This window comes from Nomascus leucogenys, chromosome 23 (genome assembly GCF_006542625.1).
Source record: "Nomascus leucogenys isolate Asia chromosome 23, Asia_NLE_v1, whole genome shotgun sequence".
Classification (NCBI taxonomy): Eukaryota; Metazoa; Chordata; class Mammalia; order Primates; family Hylobatidae; genus Nomascus; species Nomascus leucogenys.
This window is the reverse complement of record NC_044403.1, coordinates 1,526,202-1,553,647: the sequence shown is the minus strand read 5'-3', so window position 1 is coordinate 1,553,647 and position 27,446 is coordinate 1,526,202. Positions and strand designations below refer to the sequence as shown.

General features: G+C 41.6%; 1 protein-coding gene across 4 annotated transcripts in view; it reads right to left on the bottom strand.

Moving 5' to 3' along the window:
- Positions 1-5,949: 5,949 nt before the first annotated feature.
- Positions 5,950-27,446, bottom strand: part of FGD4 (FYVE, RhoGEF and PH domain containing 4) — a 140,078-nt gene continuing 118,581 nt past the window's right edge. For all 4 annotated transcript variants that reach the window (XM_003277804.3, XM_030804587.1, XM_003277805.3 and 1 more), the window contains 4 exons: positions 27,242-27,367; positions 18,323-18,463; positions 13,236-13,376; positions 5,950-11,746 (listed from right to left, as the gene is read on the bottom strand). In XM_003277804.3, coding sequence (XP_003277852.1) covers positions 11,489-11,746; positions 13,236-13,376; positions 18,323-18,463; positions 27,242-27,367 — 666 coding nt within the window. In that variant the 3' untranslated portion in view covers positions 5,950-11,488. The remainder of the gene's footprint in view (positions 11,747-13,235; positions 13,377-18,322; positions 18,464-27,241; positions 27,368-27,446) is intronic.

Genomic DNA, 27,446 nt, shown 5'->3' with positions numbered 1-27,446 from the left:
TGAGAACCGCTGGCAAACCACTGGTGTAGTCCAAGAGTCCAAAAGCTGAAAAACTTGGAGTCTGTTGTTCAAGGGCAGGAAGCATCTAGCACGGGAGATAGACAAAGGCCAGAAGACTCAGCAAGTCTGCTCTTCCATCTTCTGCTGCTTTATTCTAGCCGTACTGGCAGCTGATTAGATGGTGCCCACCCAGACTGAGGGTGGGTCTGCCTCTCCCAGTCCACTGACTCAGATGTTAATCTCCTTTGGCAGCACCCTCACAGACACACCCAGGAACAATACTTTGCATCCTTCAATCCAATCAAGTTGACACTCAATATGAACTATCACATTTACTGAGTTCTAGAATTCAGCAAAACAAATAAACACGTGTTAGAAATACTAAGCTCTACCACTAGGAAAAACAAGCCAGCGATCTAGAGTTCAATATTTGTTTGCATTCTGAGTCCACATACTGTTTTCAAAAATTTGAGTTAGTTCTTTTTTCTCTTCAGTGTGGCTTTGTATTTCATTTGGTACCATTTGATATATGGATATGTTCACTTGTTTATATTTGTACTCCATGGGAGAGGGGAGTGTTCACCATTAGGGGTGTGTGTGTGTGTGTGTGTGTCTGTTTATAAAACACTGAGATGGTTCAAAAGTCAAAACTCTGCAAAAAGGTATACTCAGGAAAGCATCATGACTTTTTTTAGCAAATAATTTTTCATTCTTTCTTTCTTTCTTTTTTTTTTTTTTGCGATAGGGTTTCACTCTGTCACCCAGGCTGGAATACAATGGTGCAATCATAGCTCACTGCAGCCTCAAACTCCTGGGCTCAAGCGATCCTCCTGCCTCAGCCTCCTCAGTAGCTGGGACTACAGGCACATGCCACCATGCCCACCTAATTATCACTATTTTTTTTAAAGATAGGGGGGTCCTCACTATCTTGCCCAGTCTGGTCTCTAACTCCTGGTCTCAAGTGATTCTCCCACCTTGTCCTCTCAAAGTGGCAAATAATTATTTTTTATCGAGAGTTCTTCCTCCTATGTTTTATAACTGTGGGCCTGGATCCTTTGGTTTATTTACCCTGTATTCATTCTGTGCCTTCCTGTTCTCCGGTCTTCAAGCACATACATAGACATACACACAAATTCAGCAGATAGTGAAAAAACCACAAGATGATCTTTCAGATGGCAGACATTTTTCCCAGTTTTCAACATGATTCTATGTGGAAACAATTTTTAAGTTAATTTTTTGCACAGTAATTATTTTTGTTCAATGTATGATAATGACATATTTAACTGATCACCAGAAAATAGCAATTTTTGTGAAAATGCCGCAGTGGGCTATGAGGCCCTAATCTTATTCTATAAAAGCAGAGTTTCCGTTACTAAGAGAGTAAGAAACTGGTTTTCTGTTTTTACTTATCTGCAGGACAAAAAAATGCATGAATCACTTCCTCCATAAGAAAGTGACGGTAGCTTGGGCGCTCGTTATCCAAACCATTTGCCAGGTCCACTCTGCCAGCCCCATTTCCTCAGGACGTCTGTCCTTCAGCACTTCCGGCTCCTTCTGGGACAGTCATCAGCTGCCTCTAATCTCCTCACAGTCCAGGTGCTGTGATAATGGTGGTGGTAGTGGGCTGAGACTGTATGTCTTTCTCTCTCTCTATATATATATTTTTTTCTTTTAAAATTTTTTTCTTTTTTTCTTTTTTAAATTACTATTATTATTTTTGAGATGGAGTCTCGCTCTGTCGCCCAGGCTGGAGTGCAGTGGCGCGATCGTGGCTCACTGCAAGCTCCACCTCCCAGGTTCACGCCATTCTCCTGCCTCAGCCTCCTGAGTAGCTGGGACTACAGGTGCCCGCCACCACACCCGGCTAATTTTTTTGTATTTTTAGTAGAGACGGGGTTTCGCCATGTTAGCCAGGATGGTCTCGATCTCCTGACCTCGTGATCCGCCTGCCTCGGCCTCCCAAAGTGCTGGGATTACAGGCGTGAGCCACCTCGCCCAGCCCAATGTTACTTTTTTTAAGCTGCAGGTCTTGCTATGTTGCCCAAGCTGGTCTCGAACTCCGGGTTCAAGTGATCTTCCTGCCTCAGCCTCCCAGGTGAATTACAGGCATGATGCCTAACTCTGAGACTGATTTTTTAAAAACAAGAATCCACTGTGCAAAGGTTGACTAAGATTTTCACCATTATATTTTGAAGTCCTGTTTTTTTCTCTTTTTCCTTTTTTTTTCTTTTTTTCTTTTGTTTTTGACACAGGGTCTTGCTCTGTCACTCAGGCTGGAGTGGGGGAGGATTGCTTGAGCCTGGGAGGCAGAGGTTGCAGTGAACTGTGATCACGCCACTGATTGTAGCCTGAGCAACAAAGCAAGGCTCTGTCTCAAAAATAAATAAGTAAAAATAAAATAGGGGCCAGGAGTGGTGGCTCACGCCTGTAATCCCAGCACTTTGGGAGGCTGAGATGGGAGGATCACTTGAGTCCAGGAGTTCAAGACAAGTCTGGTCTACATTGAGAGACCTCTCCATCTCTAAAGTAAATACATACATAGAAAAAAAAAATCCAAGGTTTGAGGTTCTACAAGCCAAGGGAAGAAAGTGAATTAAGGAGAGCATGATCAAGTATGTCAAGTGCTACTAAGATGAGGACTGAGAACTTGACTATTGAATTTAGCAGCATACAAGTTATTGGTAACCTTGATATAGAGCAGTTTCAGTGAAACGGTGGGTGCAAAATGCTGACTGGAACCAGTTCAGGAAAGAATGGGAAGAGAGGAATTGGAGACAGTAAGTATAGAAAACTCTTTCAAGGAGTGTTGCTGCTAATGGGAGGAAAAGTGGAGTGAAGAGGCTTACACTGGGAAGAATTATAGCGGGTTTTGGCTAATAAGATTCAAGAAGGAATCTGACATTACATGAGAAAGGGAGAATGGCAGGCAAATGGGCAATTGGATACTGTGCACAGGTGAGGGACCCAATTAGGACAGGACATGGATAGGCAGGGAGAGGGAGTCTATGATCTCAAGTGGCAACAGGTGGCTCAGATACGGTTGTGGGAGGGCTCTCCCCTGCCGATTGCTTGTATTTTATTAAAGTGGGAAGGTCATCTATTGGGATGGAGGATTGGGGATACAGTGGAGGTCTCAGGAGGAAGTAGTGATGACCTAGTAATGAATTTTAGGCGAAACCAATCTGCTTTGTTCAGCCACATGGGTACAAGCATGAAAACAGAACTGAGTAAACCGAGGATTTGGTTTTGCCAAGCAAGACGAAGCTAGACGTGGCGAAGGAAGTGAGTAAATGCGAGGGAGTGATCAGTGACTGAACATCGGATTTAAAATGGGTAAGGGTAGTAGAGAGGACATCAAGAGCCGAGGGACAAATTATTAGCTTTTTAAAATCTGTTTTCTTTCTTTTTTTGGAGGGGGGCAGGTGGGGACAGAGTTTCACTCCTGTTGCCCAGGCTGGAGTGCGATGGCGCTATCTCAGCTCACTGCAACCTCCACCTCCTGGGTTCAAACAATTCTCCTGCCACAGCCTCCCAAATAGTTGGGATTACAGGCGTGCGCAACCATGCCCGGCTAATTTTGTATTTTTAGTAGAGACAGGGTTTCACCATGTTGGTCAGGCTGTTTTTGAACTCCTGACCTCAAGTGATCCACCTACCTCTGCCTCCCAAAGTGCTGGGATTACAGGCATGAGCCACCGCGCCCGGCCAAATCTGTTTTCTTATCTGAATCTTAGAATGTTATTGTGAGGCTTTTATGTGACAATGTAAATATAGTACCTAGTACAGAACTAAGCACTGAATAAACATTCTGTCAGTGCTTCTGAAATGAAGCTTTCCATCAGAATCACCTGGGGAATTTTTGAACCGACTATTGCTCAGAGGCCAATGCAGACAAATAAATAGAAATTTTGAGGGGGACGGGGACGGGGACCAGGGAATGGCTCTAACTACTCTGCAGGTGATTCAAATGTGCAGTCAGGACTGCAAATTTTTGAATTAACAAAAATGATCTCTATTAACAATTATGAACTGAATATCTCACATGGGCCAGACAATATATGATTGTCTCATGTAAGTCTCACAAGTCTTCCAGGCTCAAACAGAAGTGGTGGAGCCAGGGATTTCTAGTCAATGGTCTCGGAACTAAGTCCTTCCCGCTACACGCGTGGTACTCCAGCAGCACCCCTCAGGAGCTTGTCAGAACTGCATCGCGGTGGCTCACGCTTCTAATCCCAGCACTTTGGGTGGCCGAGGCGGGCGGATCACGAGGTCAGGAGATCGAGACCACGGTGAAACCCCGTCTCTACTAAAAATACAAAAAAATTAGCTGGGCGTGGTGGCGGGCGCCTGTAGTCCCAGCTACTCGGAGAGGCTGAGGCAGGAGAATGGCGTGAACCCGGGAGGCGGAGCTTGCAGTGAGCCGAGATCGCGCCACTGCACTCCAGCCTGGGCGACACAGCGAGACTCCGTCTCAAAAAAAAAAAAAAAAAAAAAAAAAAAAAAAAAAAAAAAAAAAAAAAAGAACTGCATCACAGGCCACTAAGTCAGTCTGCAGTTTAACAAGATCCCCGGGTGATTTGTATGTACATCAGAGTTTGAGAAGCCTTGAATTATGCCACTCTGATGTAATGTGGACCCAAACCACATTTGGGTCCCTTGGTGAGCCAAGGGCAATGTTTATTTTACAGAATCCTTCAGCGGATGCCAATTGCTTTAAAACATCAATTTTAAAATTGTTGATTAGTTCTTTGTGTCCTAAAAAAGCTAATAGGCTTCTACGAAGGGTTATCTCTGGAAATGTTTTAGTTATGAAATCACAGTGAAAGTTATTAGGATTCCTTTTCAGGGCTTTAAAAAGGCTAAAGCCAATTGAGTAGCTGTATGAAACTCAGAAGTGTTCCGTGACATATTATTTGCATCACGTTTCATAGTCCCAAGTGCGATGTTTCTTGTAGTGACCACAGGAATTTATTATTGGGATCCAGCTAAATTGTCTAAGGTCATATGACCGGTAAGACAAGGACTAAGACTTTTTTTTTTTTGAGACGGAGTCTCGCTCTGTCGCCCAGGCTGGAGTGCAGTGGCGCGATCTCAGCTCACTGCAAGCTCTGCCTCCCGGGTTCACGCCATTCTCCTGTCTCAGCCACTCGAGTAGCTGGGACTACAGGCACCCGCCACCACACCCGGCTAATTTTTTGTATTTTTAGTAGAGATGGGGTTTCACTGTGTTAGCCAGGATGGTCTCAATCTCCTGACCTCATGATCTGCCCACCTCGGCCTCCCAAAGTGCTGGGATTACAGGCGTGAGCCACTGCGCCCGGCCTCAACAGTTCTTTTCTCTTTTCGTGCTTATTTCACTATACAGTTGACCCTTGAACAACACAGAATTGAAGCACAGGTCCTTACATGTGGACTTTTTTCAATAAATAGCCCTCGGCATTGATGGATTCCACATTTACAACCAAATGTGGATGAAAACACGGTATTCCATCAGGATGCAAAACCCACCAATACAGAGGTTCGACTCGGTATCCGTGGGTTCTAGAGAGCCCAGGACTTGAGTATGAGCAGATCTGGGTACCTGTGAGTGGTCCTGGAACCAATCTCCCACGGACACTGCGGGCCCACTGGATAAGCCTCTAGAATGTAGGCAAACACCACAAACTATGGAGCAAAACAGTCGTTTCCTTGGCTATGGAGCAGCACTGTTTTGTCGGGTGTTGGAGATCTATACTTGGAGTTATAACGAAGAGAAGCCACTGCTTCTATACTTGGAGAACCCTGAGTCTGTCATAAGCTTTATTCTTGAAAGACTTACACGGTTTTTTTTTTTGGCAGAGGGTCGGTTGGAGGTAGGAGTATCAGTATCTTACTGGAGTAACTTTCCTGAGCAGAACTGAAATCACTGTGAACTGAACATGAGCTGAAATACCATGTAAAGGTTTGGAATTAATTTAAGGATGTGTTTATTTACAAGATACAAATGTTTAATATTTTATAGGAATTAAAGTGCTTAATTTTACAATGTTTCCAATTATCTGCTTTTATGACCAAATATACATATATTACACAATATATACATTATCTGCAAGTATTTTACATTCACATAGCTAGAAAAGAAAAATTACTTGTGTATACTTTCACACTTGAGTCAACTGTAAAATTCCCAAAACATACATTCTCAAACTTATCAGTCAAGAATTCAAAAGAAAAATCCAGATACGCTTATTTTATTTTTTGAGTCGAAGTCTTGCTCTGTCACCCAGGCTGGAGTGCAGTGGCGCAATCTCAGCTCACTGCAACCTCTGCCTCCTGGGTTCAAGCAATTCTCCTGCCTCAACCTCCCGAGTAGCTGGGATTACAGGCGTGTGCCACCACACCTGGCTAATTTTTGTAGAGACAGGGTTTTGCCATGTTGGCCAGGCTGGTCTCGAACTCCTCGGCCTCCCAAAGTGCTGGGATTACACGCATGGGCCACCGTGCCCGGCCCAGATACACTTATTTTGTTTTATTTTTATTTAGTAGAGATGGGGTTTCACCATGTTGGCCAGGCTGGTCTCAAACTCCTGACCTGAAGTGATCTGCCCGCCTCGGCCTCCCAAGGGCTGGGATTAGAGGCGTGAGCCACTATGCCCGGCCTATGCTTATTTTAAAATGTCAATTGTCATTCACAAAATGAAATACTAGTTTGGTTAAAAAAAAAAAAAAAAGTCTTATATACAGACAGACATGACTGTTTGGCTAATGAGGAGAACCCCCCACCAAGTGATACATTCCAATATCCATATACTGTGTAATATATGAAGTGATTTTCTTATAATGGTCCCCATAGACTAGTTTCTTCCCAAACCTATATTTCACTATGTATTTGGTATTTATTTATTAAAGTATGATATGAGATTTCTTGATTTACGTTTTCCACTAAAACTACCACAGTGCATTTTAGGAAAAGGGGTTGACCGTCATATAACTCCCAGTGACCCCAACGAGTTAAAACTATCTTGTAGAAGCCATGTACTATTTCATGTCAAAACACAGGGAAAGGTACTGCATTCTACCAAATGCTCAGTCCAGAAAGTAGAAGACCATGATTGACTTCAGATTTTTTTTTTTTTTTGCCTCAGTAAACAGTACAGAAAATGATCTGAGAATGAAGTTATTTTTTAAAAGCCCAAAGGAGAAAAAAAGTAACAAGATATCATAGTCTAGCATTTACAGACCAAGGTCAAAAACCGGGGTGCAACGGATCCCATCAGCATGTAATTACATAGATTTATATTTTATATCCCTTCTGCAGTTAAAAGATTTCATCTTATCTTAAAACACACTGCTGTGGTCTGGAGACCAGCAGTCTCACCCCCACATCTCTCTTCATTCTTGCTTGTTTCAGTTTCTTATCTTATTCCTCTCTGCCCCTTCTGTAAAGAAAGCAAAGTTATCTTCTCATGACTATGTGATTAAGGGGTATATATAAGGATGAATCATACGTAAAGATCCATGTAAATAATTTATGTTAAAATATTTAAGTTAAACAATTTTGATAGAAAAACTTCATTTCTATGGAAAGACAGAATTGCAAATCAACAGTGTTTTTACATATATACATACATGTATAAATTCACAGAAAGGGTTTTTTAAAGTTGACCTAGTGGTCTTTATGTATCATAGTCATTTTCTAAAGCTGAGAATTTATAGTAGACAATAGTATGAAAATAACAAGTAGTTTGATTCTAATAAAATTGGTAAGAATGAAGAAGCAACATGATCCACTACAGATGTCAATACAGTCTGAAGAACAGGAACTGGTTGGCCACAGTTCATATACTAATACATTCTTGGAGAATATAAAATTTAAGAATGAAAACATTAAGACATTCTTGACTTTTGAGTTAATTTTAGCTTATAAATATCATGTGCTTAATCTTAGACCCACTAACACAAATATCATATGATATAGAAATCTTCATTAATCTACTCTGCATTATAGCAAAGACACCTGTAAAACCCAAGACGCTTGTTCCCTAGAAGTTTACTTGCTCCAGTTGGTGCTTGCTACTCAGGTTGTATCTAGTCCAGAAAGATCATCGAAATTTATCACAGACAATATGCCCAGATTGAGAACTTAAGGCTTTGAATATAACCAGAAAACAAATAAAAGCAACCACCCTGTTTCCAAAAAGTAGGGACAAGGAAAAGTAAAACAGAATTGTGAACTCAAAAGTATTTTTGATAAAAGTTTTTAGAAAGCATCAAAGAATATTTAACAACCCTGCAGTACCACAAACTTTATCGTTTTCTTTATACATTTATAACTGGAACAAGTGCTCTTAAAAAAAAAATCCAAACGTGTGTCTATATATATATATACCCATATATATATGGGGGAAGGGTACATTTAAAAGGTTAGTTTCTGGAAAAAGTTTAATAATTTTTTAAAAAATTGGGGTAAGTTAAGTCACCTAGTGAAGATACGTACACAAACCTGATGTCAAATTAAACTTCATGGAAAACAAAATGTGCTTTTTCTATCCATTTTCTTTGTTAAAGTAAAAATGTTCTCAATAGTTATTTAAAATCCAAGGAGTGATGCCCCTTCCCATTTCCCTTCCTTATACTCTGCAATTCAAATTACCGTATCACATCTAGAAAGTTAATAATTATCTATATTCTTGTGGCAAGGGGCCTTCATATTAAATTTTCAGTATAAAACCATACCCTAAAGAGTTTTATTGCTTGCACACATGATGACACTGTGATGCCATTATTACGAAAGTGGCTGGTGTTTTTTCTTATCGAGCTCCACTTAAAACCAAGATAAAAGTCTGCACTGTATTTCATACTTAACACGTCAAATGGTAGGCTTTCAGCAAAAGCAAAATTTAAGCTTAAAATATTGAAATGTTTTGTAATGAATAGAAATTTTGTCAAGGAAGCACTGTTTAAAGTTCGGAGGAAGGGCACGTTAAAGAAAAGATGACCTGGAAAGCACCAAATGAGTGAAAATAAAGAATTAAGACCCACAGGGAACGTTGGTTTAAATGGGAAAGCAACCAATGATATTTTTAGGTTGTCATGATGGCTCAAGTATCTTGGAAGGGAAAAGGCATTGATTATTCTTATCACCAATCACACTTCGAGGTCTCTTGGTTGAATTGTTTAATAAATGGCTAAGAGTATTCCTTTACCTTTCATTGAGTGAAAACATCAGTGATTCTTTAGTAAGAGAGAAGCAGGTAAGGCTGTTTCACTGCTTCTCTTTGTGTTTAGCTGAAGAATGTGGGGTGGAAAGTGAATACGGTGATCAGATAACCAGAAATTCTCTCCTAGTATTAATGCTTCTCATTTAAAAAATGAAAGATAACGACTGTTAAGAGCATGATAATGACATTATCTTTACGTGAGTATTCTTTCAATGATCTAAGTTAAATAACATTGATATTTATTGAGCCAAAACTTAAGTGTGTCCATGTTACTTCTGTTTCGGTAGGGAAAGTGTAGTCTTCTTGCTTTTAAAAATAGTTTTCAAAAATAATCTGACTCATAAATCTTCCCATTGGGCCATACATTACCATTGTTCTAGTCACGCTTACAAAAGTCCTCCCCCAGTTAATCATTCTGTATTTCCATTGCTTCTCTTTTCTTGAGATTAAGAAAACCAAAGCATCATCTATAGCTATAGTTTAATTTTCCAAAAAACCACTCTGAGTATACATCACACACATACCCCGTTGGCCATTAAAAAAGAGAAGCAATGTAAAATTTCTTCTAGTCTTTCCCTGATTTAATAGGGCCTAAGAAGCTACTTTTATCTCTTTTTGGCTCCATGTATTTGGTTTAATGTTAACGATCCCTCCCTTTTATGGAGGAAGGGAACCTAATTATGTCAGCAATAATTGGTTCACTTGCTCCTTTGGGGTGGAAAAAATAAGATATTTCTTAAAGTAACAAGGCCTGAATAAATGTGTGGCAGTCTCAAATTCTATTCTGTATCTAAGGTGTAATCCTTACATACTAAAGATAGTGGGGTCATTCTTGTAGATTTCTAGCAGACTGGTACATTAAAAAGTGATAACGTTTGGGGTATGACAGTATAAAAAAAGGTTTAATTTGAGAAAAAGAAGTTAAATAGTAAACTTAGTGTGAGATTTTAATCACAAGTACAAAAGAGTGAAGAGCAGCCTTCATGACAAGGAATCATGTGACCAGCCCCCGCCCCAAACACAGGTTATCACATGTGGATTTTGTTTCATTCTGAGAAAGGAAAAGGCCCATACAGTTATCTTAAGGGTTCATTATATAGAGACCTTATTTAACCATGCTCAATCGTCTTACGGAAAAGAAAAACATTACGATAAATGTGGTTGCCACATATCCTAGTTCTGTAAAAGGTCAGGCGTCTCATAAAGTTTGGGTTTTGGTGGAAATTTTTGTACATGCTGATGTTAACTACTGCAATAATTATAGGATCGTAAACGGTAAAATAACCTGTACGACTTTGACTGTCCCAGTGACCAAAATGCACTTTAATCTTAGAATAATCAAGACTGAAGCATTAACTGAACCCTCATCTTATATTAATAGCACCTTCTAAGAGAGGCACTGTTTTAAATAGGCACAGAAACAAAAAATGGTACTTTAAAAGTACTGTTGGAATTCACAAATATATCCCATGCCACATAAATCACCGCTTATTAGAAAAATATCAATACCCTCAAATGCCAATCAGCAAAACATAAATCACCAAAACATTTCTTCAGTTTAGAACATTGCTCAATTCCAAGATAAACCATGCTTTATATTTAAAAAATAAATTAGAGATGAATATGAACCTAAAGCTAAAGAGAAAAGCATGTATAATATATATATTTAATACTATATATACATAATTGCTATATACTTAAGACATTCTCAGGAGTATTTCTACAAAAACAAGTTATCTTTTCTTCATAAATCGAAAATCTGAACACCAACAATTTGTCCTTTTTCTTTTGTTTTACAAGAACAGACATCATTTACGCAGCTAGAGATTTATAAACTAAATTAAATAAGTTAATACAACTGGCCCTGTATTTTCCACCATGGATCTATTTTGGCAGCATGGAGGTATATCTTTCAAACTGTTCCAGGTCCTACATGTGAAAGAGAAGAAGACATGAAAGGATTTCTTAAATGAAAGTGCTCATTCTAACCTGACGGTGACAGAATCAATTGATACCATTTCTTCAAGACAAAAAAGCACATATTCAAAATATGCTCAATAGCTCAAAAAATGCTCCAGTTTTCACATTATTTCAAAACTTTATCGGTAGAATGACTCTGCACACTAATTTCACTAACAGTACATAAACATAGGAAAATAGTCCTCAGAAGATGCATTTATGAGCCTATATTTTTCAACATAAAGTGCTAGCAGATGTGTAAGAAGAGCTGGGAATGTCTTGAGCTGTAAGTCTTGAGACCTCCACACCGTGGCTGGTCCTGGAGGAGTTCAGCATTCTGATTTTTTCTTAGGTTCAGGATGATCATCCAAGGTGGCTGGATGCTCATTTGGACCACCTGCTGTCTCACCTGTGACGGCTAAAAGGACGACTTTCAGCCACTTCTGCTTCAGTTCCTCACTGTCTGCGGCAAAGCTGTGCACGGACTTGGACTGGGTCAGTTTGAAACTGTGTGGCAGGTCTGCACTCTTTGGCACTTCATCCACCACGTAGCCCAGAAGTGGAATGGTGGCCTGGGCTCTGACGTCCTAAAGAAAAAACATCAGACGTTAAAAGCAGGTGATGTATTTGCTTGTTAAGCGTGTCTCTTGCTCCTACTAAACCTCTCTTCCTATCACTGTCCCAAACAGACTTAAACGGTGAGTTCTCCATGGGCACAGAGGGCAATCCCATTGCTTAGTACACAGCCTGTACGTGAGGCCGCTGATAGCGTCAGCTGAATGAACGAGAGCTGACACCCGAATCGGCTAGGACTCAGAGCCACTACACCCTCCTCTCTGTGAAAAGAGTCCTTTCAACTCTTCATTCAATGCAAAGGGGAAGAAAACAATCGCCATCATACTGTATTAAACCAGCAAACATTAATGATAATCTCATTACTAAAGGCAGTTGTATTTGGTGATTCCTTTATTCCCTCATCAACTTATTTATGGACATAGAAAGCTTACAGGAAAAGCAATAAAGGAGAGTAAACTATATAGCCTGTCATTTTCAGTCTATTTTCAAAATAAAATAATTTTACCAGCCCTTAATTTATAGACTGAAATACAACAGGTATATTTAAAATTGTTATATTTCAGAGTAAATGCATAACTGGTTTAAGTGTTGTACATTTGGTTCTTCAAGCACAACACAATCTTAGGACCTGGTGCTGCTCTTGTTAAAAGCTAAACCTGCATATCATTGTTCCCATAGATTTATCTCAGATCCATATACGTGGGGTTGTCAAAAAAATTGTTACTGAATGATAATGCAAGACTGATTTTAAGTTCCCCTTCCTCTCAAACTCCTTTTTCAGATATCTATCCATTGAGCAAAAAGAAAAAATAAAATAAAAGACAAAATTGGCCGGGCGCAGTGGCTCATGCCTGTATTACCAGCACTTTGGGAGGCAGAGGTGGGCAGATCACCTGAGGTCAGGAGGTCAATACCAGCCTGATCAACATGGTGAAACCCTGTCTCTACTAAAACTACAAAAATTATCCAGGTGTGGTGGTGGGTACATGTAATCCCAGCTACTCGGGAGGCTGAGGCAGATGAATGACTTGAACCCAGGAGGTGGAGGTTGCAGTGAGCCAAGATTGCGCCATTGCACTCTAGGCTGGGTGACATGAGCAAAACTCTGTCACAAAGAAAACAACAACACAACAACAACAATAAAAACACAAACAAAATTAAAGAGTCTTTTCTTAATGTTTCCTATCATTAAAAAGGCTTGTTTCTCCCCTCTTGCTTCCCCTTCTCCTCATGCTCATTCCTAATTCAACTCATCTTTTCTCAAACCCATTGAATGAGACAAGAAAGGGGACAGATGATCCACAGACTGAAGAAAATATAGGCTATAAAATGAATCAATCAGCTTAAACAACAAACCTGAACTTTACTCACTATTTTTCAATTTTAATGAAACAGTGCAACTGCCTGAACTCTTGTTCTACAGATTTTGAGTCCACTGCCCACTCGCTTCCCCTTGCCCCCAAGCGCATCTGTCCCTTCGGACAGATGTGGTGTAGATACCTGGGGGGCACCATACATGTACAGCACAAGAGGGTCTTGCTTGGGGATCACACACCAAGCTTTCTGCCAAGGTTTTGACTTCTCCATATACTGAAGAAAGCTGCACACCACACTGTTTCCAGATACTTCTGCTGATTCAATCTAGAAAAATGGAAAGAGAGAATGAACACGCAACAAATCAGATAGAGAAATATTCACAAAGGACAATGTGTTTATATAAAACGTTTCCCTGGACTGTCCAAAAAAGATTCATTAGCAATTATTGTTTAAACATTTTAACATGGAAAATATTTAAGCCAATTTTAGCTCTTTATATAACTAAACCTTGACTTTAAAGAGTTAAGTGTTTATTGATTGCTCACTATGTAGGCACTTTTCTTAGCTCAATACATGTCTTATTTCATTTAATTCTCACACCAACACTGAGAAGGTGGTATTTTCATTTTTTCTGAGGCTCAGAGTTTAAATAGCTTTCCCAAGATCACACATTGGCATGCTGGGATTTGAACCCAGAGAGTCTGGATCCAGAGTCTGAACTTTGATCCTCTGCCTCAGCCTCCCAAGCAGCTGGGAGAGAATTTTTAAATTTTTTGTAGAAACAGGGTCTCACTACATTGCCCATACTGGTCTTGAACTCCTGGCCTCAAGCAATCCTCCCAACTTGGCCTCCCAAAGTGCTGGGATTATAGGGGTGAGTCACTGTGCCCAGAACAGAGCCTGAACTTTTAACGACAATGCTATACCTACTTCAATTAAGAAAGAACATAATAGCAAAAAGGCAAATAGTAACCAGCAATCTTTGAGTACACCTAATTAAAGACTTTTTCAGCGCAATCAATTTTTGTAGAGTGATATGGTTAGGCCCTGTGTCCCCACCCAAATCTCATCTTGAATTGTAATCCCCATAATCCCCATGTGTCGAGGGAGAGACCTGATAGGAGGTAACTGGATCACGGGGGCAGTGTCCCCCATGCTGTTCTCGTGATCTTGAGTTCTCATGAGATCTGATGGTTTTGTAAGTGTCTGACAGTTCTTCCTTCATACACTTGCTCACTCTTGCTTGCCACCATGTAAGATGTGCCTCTTCCCCTTCTGCCATGATTGTACGTTTTCTGAGGCCTCCCCAGCCACGTGGAACTGTGAGTCAATTAAGCCTCATTTATTTATTTATTTATTTAGAGATGGAGTCTCGCTCTGTCGCCCAGGCTGGAGTGCAATGGCGTGATCTCGGCTCACTGCAAGCTCCGCCTCCCAGGTTCACACCATTCTCCTGCCTCAGCCTCCCGAGTAACTGGGACTACAGGCGCCCACCACTACGCTTGGCTAATTTTTTGTACTTTTAGTAGAGAAGGGGCTTCACTGTGTTAGCCAGGATGGTCTCGAAATCCTGACCTCGTGATCTGCCTGCCTTGGCCTCCCAAAGTGCTGGGATTATAGGCGTGAGCCACCACGCCTGGCCAAGCCTCCTTTATTTATAAATTACCCAGTCTTGGGTATGTCTTTATAGCAGTGTGGGTACAGACTAATACATAGAGCCATTTAATTTTTCTGTTTTGCCTCCTAATATAAAAATTGTTGGCTAAAAGGACGGGTGCGGTGGCTCACACGTGTAATCCCAGCACTTTGGGAGGCAGAGGCAGGCGATCACTTGAGGCCAGGAGTTTGAGACAAGCCTGGCCAACACAGCAAAACCCTGCCTCTACTAAAAAAGAAAAAAAAAAAAAATTAGCCAGGTGTGGTGGCACATGCCTGTAATCCCAGCTACTCAGGAGGCTGAGGCATAAGAAGTGCTTGGACTGGGGAGGCAGAGATTGCAATGAGCTGAGATCGCACCACTGCACTCCAGCCTGGGTGACAGAGCGAGACTCTGTCTGAAAAAAAAAAAAAAAAAAAAGAAAAAAAATACTAAAAAAGGGAATGAAACCATTTAACTCAATGGTAGTTTTTATTATATGCCTTATGGAAACTAACTGGTTTGCTTCTATTTTCTGTCTCCGAAACCCTTCAGGTCTCAGTGTTATCCATGTTGGTCTCCAGGTCTGCAAATGGTTTTCTTACCAGTTTCCAGTAAGCACACAAAGAAGGAGTAAGTATTAAACTTTTATAACAATTTGAATTTGTGATGATAACCAAGTGCATTATAGTGTATTTTACAAAAACACTGCTCTGTGATAGTTCAGGAAAAAAAACTGATGCTTCATCATAGACAATTTTTTTTTTTTTTTTTTTTTTTTTGAGATGGAGTTTAGCTCTTGTTGCCCAGGCTGGAGTGCAATGGTTCAATCTCAGCTCACTGTCACCTCCGCCTCCCAGGTTCAAGCAATTCTCCTGCCTCAGCCCCCGAAGTAGCTGGGATTACAGGCACACGCCACCAGGCCTGGCTAATTTTCGTATTTTTAGTAGAATGGGGCTTCACCATGTTGGTCAGGCTGGTCTCGAACTCCTGTCCTCGGGTGATCCACCCGCCTCAGCCTTGGTGCTAGGATTACAGGCGTGAGCCACACCGCACCTGGCCACAGACAATTTTTAAAGCAGCACTGGTTAGCAGACGATAGCCCACAAGCCAAATCCAGCCTACCAGTTGTTTTTGTATGGCCCATGAGCCAGGGAAAGTTTTTTTACGGGACCACTTACAATTAATTTGATGATAGGGAACGCTAACTTCAGATTCCAATTAAGTGAAAGGCTATCCTTCCCCAAAGAATTCCATTCTTATTAGTAGATCCTTATTATTATTATTATTATTAGAGACAGAGTCTCGCCCTGTCACCCAGGCTGGAGTACAATGGCACAATCTCAGCTCACTGCAACCTCCATCTCCCAGGTTCAAGTGATTCTCCTGCCTCAGCCTCCCGAATAGCTGGGATTACAGGCGCCCACCACTACGTGGGCTAATTTTTATACTTTCAGTAAAGACGGAGTTTCCCCATGTTGACCAGGCTGGTCTCGAACTCCTGACCTTGTGATCCACCCGCCTCAGCCTCCCAAAGTGCTGGGATTACAGGCATGAGCCACTGCGCCCAGCTGATCCATATTATTAAAAAGCCTAAATAAATATAATTTTAATTTTGTAAAAAAAAAATTGTGGAAATGTGTTTTCTCTCTTCTTACAAATATGTATGTCATATCCTTGGTTTGGCCTCTTGGTCTGCAAAGACTAAAATATTTTCTCTCTGACTCTTTACAGGAAAGTGTGTTCATCCCTGTTCTAGGGCATATAACAGACTAGTTGGTACAAAATCAGGATCGAATATGCACTTAAGTTAATGTGTGCATGTACCATACTTGTCTCCTATGTATGGACTTCATACTATATATTTATTTCATTATATGAGTTGACCTAATAAGTAATTGATTAATTTTTCCCCAAGTATAAGGTTCTCTAAAATACTAGCTAGGGATTTTTCAGAGATACGGCCTGAAGCTGACCCTAAAACCAAGTTCCCCGACTCATTATATTGTGCCAGTCTCATCAGTTGTCTCTATTAAGTCTTGAGGCTGTGTTCCTGATGTCCAATGAAGCACGTCTTTCCATCCTTACTGCCTGAGAAAGCCCCATTTTGGTAGGCCATACGAGTAACATCTATACCCTGGAAGAATGATTTTAGGGTGTGGGGCTACACTTAGCCTCAAATGGACCTTGAAGTTTGTAACCCTTTATCAATTAACACAGGTGACCTTTGTACACCTGTAAGTGTACAGGTATACTTGTACGCTTACACAATGTAAATGCTCAATAAATGCTTACTGATTCTTTAGAGATTCTTTTTTTTATTTTTATTTTTATTTTTTTTGAGATGGAGTCTAGCTCTGTCACCAGGCTGGAGTGCACTGGCACAATCTTGGCTCACTGCAACCTCCGCCTCATGGGTTCAAGCGATTCTCCTGCCTCAGCCTCCCAAGTAGCTGGGACTACAGGTATGTGCTACCACACCCAGCTAATCTTTGTATTTTTAGCAGAGATGGGGTTTCACCATTTGGCCAGGATGGTCTTGATCTCTTGACCTCGTGATCCAACTGCCTCGACTTTCCAAAGTGCTGGGATTACAGGCATGAGCCACTGCACCCACCCTCTTTAGAGATTCTTACTAAACCAAGTATGTCTATGATTTTAGATACATAGCATTTTGATCCTGAGCCTGTTCTTCTATAGACTTTCCAAGCTACCCTGAACTTACTGCCACAAAGGCCTTATTATATAACCTGTCCCTTATATTGTTAATATCTCCAGATGTAAAACTCATTTCAGATAAGCTGCGTTATAGTTCTCAGCCTTGGGGGGGTTCTGAATTTTTTCTAGAACAGTAGTCAAATTAACTTGGGAGACATTTCAATAATATTTCAATGTAGTTATCAGATTACCATCACTGGCAATTAAATGACTATAGTAAACTAGATATTTTACTGTGATAAGTTGGAAGAGTCTGTCAGGTAATAGCACTTTTATCTAAAGTGGTTTGTAAAGCCAATATGACGAAACTGAGAGTAAAAGCTTTCCTTTATAGAAAACATACTACAATAATTTGGGTATAAGAAGAGATGCCAATTAATACTGAAATATTTGGCTATAGCTACTGCCACGAAATCAATGTATTTCATTCTTAAATGCATGTTGATTTAAATAGCAGCCCCCCTTTTCTATGCAACCAAGCAGAATCCCAAAAGTCAGCAAAATAGAACAAAAGCATAAATCTTGCTCATTATACAAACTGTTAAACACTCAAAGAAATAACAAAGATATATTATTTGTATTCCTCATAGCCAAGAGGATATTATTTCTTCTGTAAAAATCTAGACTGGGGTGCTTTGGCTCATGCCTGTAATCCCAGCACTTTGGGAGGCCGACGTGGACAGATCACCTGAGGTCAGGAGTTCGAGACCAGCTGGCCAACATGGGGAAACCCCATCCCTACTAAAAATACAAAAATTAGCCGGGCATGGTGGCGTAGGCCTGTAATTCCAGCAACTTGGGAGGCTGAGGTTGCAGTGAGCTGAGATCGCGCCACTGCACTTCAGCCTGGGTGACAGAGCAAGAGTCCATTGAAAAAAAAAAATCTAAAAGATATCCAATATTTAATATTTCTTACCTCTAAAATTCCTTTTCTTTTCTTTTCTTCACTGTCTGTGAATCCACTTATAATTTGATAACAGTCTTTACAAACTTTGCTCAATTTACCACCATCATATTCAAGTTGAGCTTTGTAGTCGGAGCATTTCCAACAAACCACCTTAAATTTAAAAGAAAAATGAACAGTAATCATATTTAAAGGATACGATTTAAACAGTAATCAGTTATAGGTAATAATAAATGAGAAAATGTTAAGCATAGAAGGCAGATTTTTGTTAGAAAAGGAACATCCCCATAAACACTAGAAGTACGTATCAAGGTGTTTCAACCCTGTTTGTGACCAGCTCTGCTCACTCATCCTTTTCCTGGCCTCGAAAGGTAGAAGACCTTCAAAGACTTTCACTCTTCATACTTCTGGATGTTCGTCAACATCCTTTCCAAACTGCTCACGAACTTCCCTGGTCTCTCTTAGCCCATCCCACCCCCTCCTCCCAACCCGCTCCCCTCTCACAGTCCTCTCTATTGCAGGAAATGGGGCAGTCATACAACGGGTCCTGTGTCAGACACATAGGAGTCATCCCCAGAACCTCTTTCGATCTTACCCAAAGATTTTCCATTTTACAAAGTCCCGCTGATTTTACTTCCTAAATATTTCTTCAATCTATTTTTCCACAACTTCCTTATAAGCACCCAAGTCCATGGTGTTTTAGTTTGGCTTCTTTTCTAGGCTTGTGACTGGTCCTCGTAGCATTCTTACTGGTTTACAGGCCTCCACTCTTACACCTCCCCCAAGCTATAATAGCTTCCGAACAGTGGAGTGACGCCCTCTTAAAAATGCTAATCTGGCTGTGTGTGGTGGCTCACACCTATAACCTCAGCACTCTGGGAGGCCGAGAAGGGCAGATGCCTGAGTCCAGGAGTTCCAGACCAGCCTAGAGGGAGATAGTGCTAGTGCACTCCAGCCTGGGTGACAAAGCAAGACCCTGTCTCAAAAAAAAAAAAAAAAAGGCTACTCTGATTTATTCCTCCTCTATTTAAAATCTTTCAGTCTTTCCTTTGCTCTTGGCTAAAGAATCAAATCTTAATCATGGCCTACAAAGTCCTGCATAATTTGCCCTCTTTCTGGACTCTGTCTTCAGTGACACTGGCTTCTTAATACTTCCCAAAGGCCATGCTCCCTGCCTCTCTCCTCTGCTTCACTGAGTTAACTTATGCTCACCCTTCAGATATTGGCTCAAACTCCAGTTCCTCAAGGAGGACTCCTCCAAACCCCAGGACACAGCATGTCTCCTGTCAGTGTTCCCTGCATTTTCTTTCATAGCACTGATTACAGCTTTTAATTTTATTCTTGTATTATTATTTGATTGTTTATCTCCCTTACAGGGCTGTAGGCTCCAGGAGAGACTGTCTTTGAATATTTTGCTCACCAGACACACAATAAACATTTACAGAATGCCAATGAATGAATGAATATAATGCAAATGTGTATTATTTCTTAGTGATAACTTTTCTCTATTATAGAATAATTGTTTAAAATCTTCTAGTTTAACACATTATCTTCTTGCTTATAGAATATATCTCCCCCTCAATTTATAGTAGATAAATTGTATTAAAGAAAATATATTAGTCAAATTTTTGGTGTAGGTTTATAGCATTTAAAATTCCGGTGGCTCACGCCTGTAATCCTAGCACTTTGGGAGGCCGAGGCGGGCGGATCACGAGGTCAGGAGATCGAGACCACGGTGAAACCCCGTCTCCACTAAAAAATACAAAAAATTAGCTGGGCGTGGTGGCGGGCGCCTGTAGTCCCAGCTACTCGGAGAGGCTGAGGCAGGAGAATGGCGTGAACCCGGGAGGCAGAGCTTGCAGTGAGCCGAGATCGCGCCACTGCACTCCAGCCTGGGTGACACAGCGAGACTCCGTCTCAAAAAAAAAAAAAAAAAAAAAAAAGGTCTACTGTTTGCTCATAATTACAATGAAATTACTCTGGGATTTAGAATTAGACATACCTGTAACTGCAAACTCATACCATCCATTTTGTTTATTTTCAAATCATAGCACAGTATTTTGACAATGCACATGCAAACACATTTTTTCTTTGCTTACTGAAGGCAAGTATGTCAATACCCAAAATCATTTCAAGCAAACTCAGTGATAGATTTTTAAAAGTCTTACCCTGATAAAAAAGCTGTTTGGGCCAGACATGGTGGCTCATGCTTGTAATCACAGCACTTTGGGAGGCCAAGGCAGGCAGATCACGAGGTCAGGATTTCGAGACCAGCCTGGCCAGCATGGTGAAACCCCATTTCTACTAAAAATACAAAAAATTAGCCAGGCATGGTGAAGCCCGCCTGTAGTCCCAGCTACTCGGGAGGTTGAGGCAGGAGAATTGCTTGAACCCAGCAGGCGGAGGTTGCAGTGAGCCAAAATCGCACCAGTGCACTCCAGCCTGGGTGACAGAGTGAGACTCTGCCTCAAAAAAAGCTGTTTGCTCTCAATTTAATTTTGATCACACAAGTACCATAGTGAGTCAAAAATAAGTCTGAGGAAAACAGGAAGAATAAGCTAAAACAACTATCAATAAGAATTGTTGCACTTAAGCACACAAATAATATATTCGCTCATGACACTGTGAACACCTACTGTTCTCTGTGCCTCCCATTCCTTTTAGGAGAAAGGCTATGATCTTTAACTTGGCTTACAAGGCCTCCAAAAACTGCCACTGCCTCTCTCCAGCTTCATTCCATAGTTTGTTCCTCACTTTTTCCATATGAAACTCAGCTCAATGGCTGACCAAATCATGATCAAACTATGTTAATATGTAGCATCATTACATTTAAATATTAGCAATATAGTTATTAACTTACAATCGGAAACACATTTTTGGATAAGGAACTTGAAACTTCATAAACAACAGGGGAATTTATAAAGTATCAAAGAAACACAAAAACCAGAAAAATTATAAGTTTTTATAGAAGTTTATATAACTTTTTTTAATTTTTTTGAGATGGGGTCAACCAGGCTGGAGTACAGTGGTGTGATCTTGGCTCACTGCAGCCTTGACCTCCCGAGCTCAAGCGATCCTCCCACCTCAGCCTTCTGAGTAGCTGGGACTACAGGTGTGAGCCACCACACCAGGCTAATTTTTTTTTTTTTTTTTTTTTTTTTTTGACATAGTCTCACTCTGTTGCCAGGCTGGAGTGCAGTGGCGTGATCTCGGCTCACTGCAATCTCCACCTCCTAGGTTCAAGCCATTCTCCTGCCTCAGCCTCCCGAGTAGCTGGGATTACAGGCACACGCCACCACACCCAGCTAATTTTTGTATTTTTAGTAGAGACGGGGTTTCACCATGTTGGGCAGGATGGTCTTGATCTCCTGACCTTGTGATCCACCTGCCTCGGCCTCCCAAAGTGCTGGGATTACAGGCATGAGCCACTGCGCCAAGCCAATTTTTGTATTTTTGGTAGAGACCGAGTTTCACCATGTTGCCCAGACTTGTCTCAAATTCCTGGCCTCAAGCAATCCTCCTGACTCAACCTCCCTCCCAAAGTGCTGGGATTATAGGTGTGAGCTACCATGCCCAGCTGAAGTTTATATAACTTTAGGATATAGAAAGACTATGTAAACAGTCATAATGAAATACATAACCACGATTAAATATGTTTTTGACTCTTGCTGCTGTCGGTATGACAGTCTAGGTAGATACTCTGAGAAGAATTTTGCTATAATACAACTGGATCCTGGACAAAATACAGCAAATAATTGTAATGCTTTGTTTCTTTACATTGAAGTAAGAGAACTTTCCAAGGCCCGCAAACCCAATGAACAAACAAAACAGCACGCACACAGTAAGCTGAAATTGTAATGGTGAATGAATAGCGCAAACAAAGCTTGGGATGGACAGTGCTGGGATTAGGAGACAGTCCACGGGGCCTGGAGGACACGGGAGAGCTGACCTGAGACTCGGCCAAAACTTATGAAAGGAAGATAATGAACTATCAACCAAATACGAGCTCACAATGAGAAGAGACCAATGACAGCAGAAAGCAAGCCTCCAGGAACTAGAATTTAGTAGAAACAACAGATTTGGAACCTTTGAAATGTCTTCAGCTACTGATTATTAGATACAAATTTGAAAATTACATAAGAAATGTTTGAAAACATAAAGTGGCAAACAACTATCAAAAATGATCAGGCAGATTTGGAAGGAAAAAACTTTTGGAAATAATTAAAATTAAAAATGAACAAAACAGCAGATTTGCTACAACTGAAGAGTGAATGAACCAAACGGGAGATAGAGATGAATAAAATGCTATAGAGAGAGACACAGAGACAAAAACAGGAGAGACATGGAAGATGGAATCAGGTGATGGTATATATATCTGAATTGAATCCCACAGGGAGAGAGTAAGAAAAAAGAAAAACAAATAACAGAAATAACATATTATATCTTTCCTAAGAGTCCATTTCTGAATTATATAATGGAGAAAATAGAACCTTCCTCACAGGGGAATTGAGAAATTATAAGCAACAGTATACACAACACACTTCAAACGATGCCTGGCACTGGTACATCATAAATGGTAACTGCTGTTATTTTTATTTCTGCTCCTCTCCCCTTCATTTCAACTTGCTTCATTTTTCTATTTCTTATGTCAGTTAATAGCACACTACCATTTATCCAGTCACCCAAATCTTAACATTAAAGTCATTCCTGACTACTTTCTCCCTGTATTCCTCAACAATTTCTTCACTGAACCAATTCCCTTTAAAGTGTGATCAAATTTAAGCATCCTACCGTGGCATTGCTGGCTCTCAATGAGCTGAATCCTACCTACACCATTCCAGCCTCAGTTTTCTGCCAGTCCCTGTCTTGCAGTGCTTACTCCAATACCAAGCAGCTTGTGTCCACCAATATATAACATGTGTATCTTCAGGGTGAAGCATGGTTCTTTAGATTCTCAGGAAGCACCATCCTTTAGGCTGCCATGCCACCACGGAAACATTTGGGATCATGGCAATAGGTCTGGGTGCCTACCCTTATCTCAAATACCAGTAGAATTCACTCCATGTCATGCCCCACTTTCCTGTTTATCTCAGATTCCAGGAAAAGGCCCAGCTCTCTGGTTATTTTCTCAGCCTCATCCCCAAACATACTGCTCTGTACATAATTTTTTTTTAGATGGAGTCTCGCTCTGTCGCCCAGGCTGGGGTGCAATGGTACAATCTCGGCTCATCGCAACCTCCGCCTCCCGGGTTCAAGCGATTCTCCTGCCTCAGCTGGAATTACAGGCATGCACCACCACGCCCGGCTAATTTTGTATTTTTAGTAGAGACGGGATTTCTCCATGTTGGTCAGGCTGGTCTTGAACTACCGACTTTAGGAGATCCGCCCGTCTCAGCCTCCCAAAGTGCTGGGATTACAGGTGTGAGCCACTGCGCCTGGCCTCTGTACATAATTTAATCTAGTTCAGTCCCCATCTCCCGCTTTCCCCTCCATGCCCTTCCATTGGGACCTTTGGACCTTGCACTCTAGAAGCAAACTCTTCCATATTCTCAGGCTCTTTTCTCTCGTGGAGGCTTTTTTTTTCACCACTTCACCTTCTGTCACCTCTGAGATCTCAGGGCTGAGCACTGAGGCTTGTATTCCCTGACTCTTTTCTTGCCTTCAAAAACCCCTGGCAGCTCTGAGGCCCATCATCATCTGGCTCTACCCATCTCCTCTACTGACTTAGCATCTCCTCATTACCTGCCCCACACCCATTCACTCAGGAATTTCTCACTAATGGATCACAGTTCTCTGCCCTACCACAATGTCTGTGGACTTCAACATCCACATGACAAGCCCAACTCTACTGCCTTAGATATCTGCTGCCAGTGCCGTGCAGTCTTCCTTAGGATCCAGTCTCACGGTCACCCCCGGGACTGTGTCACCACCAGAGGGTGAACCGTATCTGGCATGCCAGGTTCACATATCCCATTTTTTTCACCAACATCTCTCTTATTTCTAATTCATTGGCCCCAAGATGTCCGCTACCATACATCTCCGAACTTATCGAAATTCTTCCGTCCACTGACCCCACCACTTTCTCATTAACCATCAGCCTGTTTCCTAGCTTTCCTGCTCTTTTTATCCAATTGAGACTTCTCTTATTCATTATTAACTCTCTGATGCAAATACTTCCCTTCTCTTCCAGTGTTTTTCTCGTTATACTTACTCTGGATAAACCCTGCTATCTGCCTTCGCTGGCCGGAGTTGCTGTATCTTGTTAGAGAAAAATCATTGCCATTAAGCTGACTAGTGTCCCTTTAAATTTATAACTGTAAATTTCTAACAGGTGCCCAAGTCCACCTTTGTTTCTCTACTAGGCTCACTTTTCTCTGCCCAGAGAAAATTTTCACACTTAGTCCTCTTTCTTGAATCTCCCATCTCCTCCTCCTTCCCCCAAACTTTCAACTGATGACTCTACTTCATTCTTCAGTGAACATACAGATATTGCACCTAAATGGGGCCAGGTGAGGTGGTTCACGCCTGTAATCCCAGCACTTTGGGAGGCCGAGGTGGGCAGATCATGAAGTCAGGAGTTTGAGACCAGCCTGACCAACTTGGTGAAACCCTGTCTGTACTAAAGATACAAAAAATTAGCCGGGTGTGGTGGTGCAACCGTGGAGGTTGCAGTGAGCCAAGATCATACCATTTTTTTTTTTTTTTCTTTTTTGAGACGGAGTCTCGCTCCGTCGCCCAGGCTGGAGTGCAGTGGCGCAATCTTGGCGCACTGCAAGCTCTGCCTCCCGGGTTCACGCCATTCTCCTGCCTCAGCCTCTCCGAGTAGCTGGGACTACAGGCGCCCACCACCACGCCCGGCTAATTTTTTGTATTTTTAGTAGAGACGGGGTTTCACCGTGGTCTCGATCTCCTGACCTCGTGATCCGCCCGCCTCGGCCTCCCAAAGTGCTGGGATTACAAGCGTGAGCCACTGCGCCCGGCCAAGATCACACCATTGTACTCCAGCCTGGGCGACAGGGCGAGACTCTGTCTCAAAAAAAAAAAAAAAAAAATCTATCTGTCTGTCTGTCTGTCTGTCTGTCTATCTATCTATCTATCTATCTATCTATCTATCTATCTATCTAGCTGGGCATGGTGGCTCACGCCTGTAACCCAGCACTTTGGGAGGCCGAGGCAGGCAGATCACCTGAGGTAGGGAGTTCAAGACCAGCCTGACCAACATGGAGAAACCCCATCCCTACTAAAAATACAAAAATTGGCCAGGTGTCGTGGCACATGCCTGTAATCCCAGCTACTAGAGAGGCTGAGGCAGCAGAATCACTTGAACCCGGGAGGCACAGGTTGTGGTGAACCGAGATGGCGTCACTGCACTCCAGCCTGGGCAACAAGCGCGAAACTCTGTCTCAAAAACAAACAAACAAACAAACAAACAAATAAATAGATATTGCACCTAAACTCCCTCATTTCTCACCACTAGAGCAACAAAAACACCAACTCACCCACATTTGTACCCATCTTTTTCTTTTTCCTCTCTGATATAATGGAGGAAGTTTACCTCTCCTCATCAAAGCCAGAACATCTACTTGTACTGGGGGTTCCATCTATTCTTATTTCTCATAGACATCCTTTGGCCATTATTTATCTAACATTCCTCCTCTTACTCATCATGCTCCAGCCTCACGACCTTTGACAGTCTCATGACTAGACCAAGTTCCTTCTTACCTCAGGGTCTTTGCATATAGACTTTCACTGTCTGAAGTTTTTCCCTGTCTCTATTGATTATTAGCTCTTTCTCAACCCCCCCTTTTTTTTTTTTCCGAGATGGAGTTTCACTCTTGCTGCCCGGGCTGGAGTAGAGTGGCATGATCAAAGCTCACCACAACCTCCGCCTTCTGGGTTCAAGTGATTCTCCTGCCTCAGCCTCCCAAGTAGCTGGGATTACAGGCGTGCGCCGCCACGCCTGGCTAATTTTGTATTTTTAGTAAAGACGGGATTTCACCACGTTGGTCAGGCTGGTCTCAAACTCCTGACCTCAGGTGATCTGCCTGCCTCAGCCTCCCAAAGTGCTGGGATTATAGGCGTGAGCCACTGTGCCCGGCCCCTTTCTCAATCTTTTAAGCATCAACTTAAATACCAACCCCTCAGATAGGTCTCTTTTTCTAACCAAAATTGGTTCCAAATCTTCCTCTGTTACTAATACTGTCCATTTTTAACTTCTCAATTGCCTTTTTATTTCATCTATAGGAATTTGAAATTCTTATTTGTCTGTCTTCTCCATTACAATGTAAGCTCTGTAAAGCCAGGGAACATTTTTTCTAACGTGTTTTCTCCAGGGCTCAGCACAGTCCTCTGCACATAGTTGGCACCAAAATAAATTTATTAAGTGATTTGTTGAAAGTCATTTTTTTGTGTGTCCCAAGTTGATGACTTCACCTCACTTATATAGTTACTAGCAACCTTTTTTTTTTTTTTTTAAGACGGAGTCTCGCTCTGTCACCCAGGCTGGAGTGCAGTGGCACAATCTCGGCTCACTCTAGCAACCTTAATGATCAAGAAATCTCACTTACGGGCCGGGAGTGGTGGCTCACACCTGTAATCCCAGCGCTTTGGGAGGCCGAGGCGGGCGGATCACAAGGTCAGGAGATCGAGACCATCCTGGCCAACACAGTGAAACCCCATCTCTACTAAAAATACAAAAAATTAGCCGGGTGTGGTGACGGGCGCCTGTAGTCCCAGCTACTCGGAGAGGCTGAGGCAGGAGAATGGCGTGGACCCGGGAGGTGGAGCCTGCAGTGAGCCGAGATCGCACCACTGCACTCCAGCCTGGGTGACAGAGCGAGACTCCGCCTCAAAAAAAAAAAGAAATCTCACTTACATTCACATCACTTATATAGTTACCAGCAAGCTTAATGATCAAGAGATCTCACTTACATATCCACACGCTCGACAATGATGCCTCCTTCGTGTCAGTGCATTGAAAGGTTCTTTGCATTTCATACACATTGTCACTTCATTATCTCGGATCCATCTTGGGGCTCTTTTCCCTAGCTCAGCAGTCTAAAAAGGGAAGAAAGATTCAATTTTAATAGAAAAAAACTGTAATTCCCTTTTATTATTATTTTTTGAAAGAACTTTA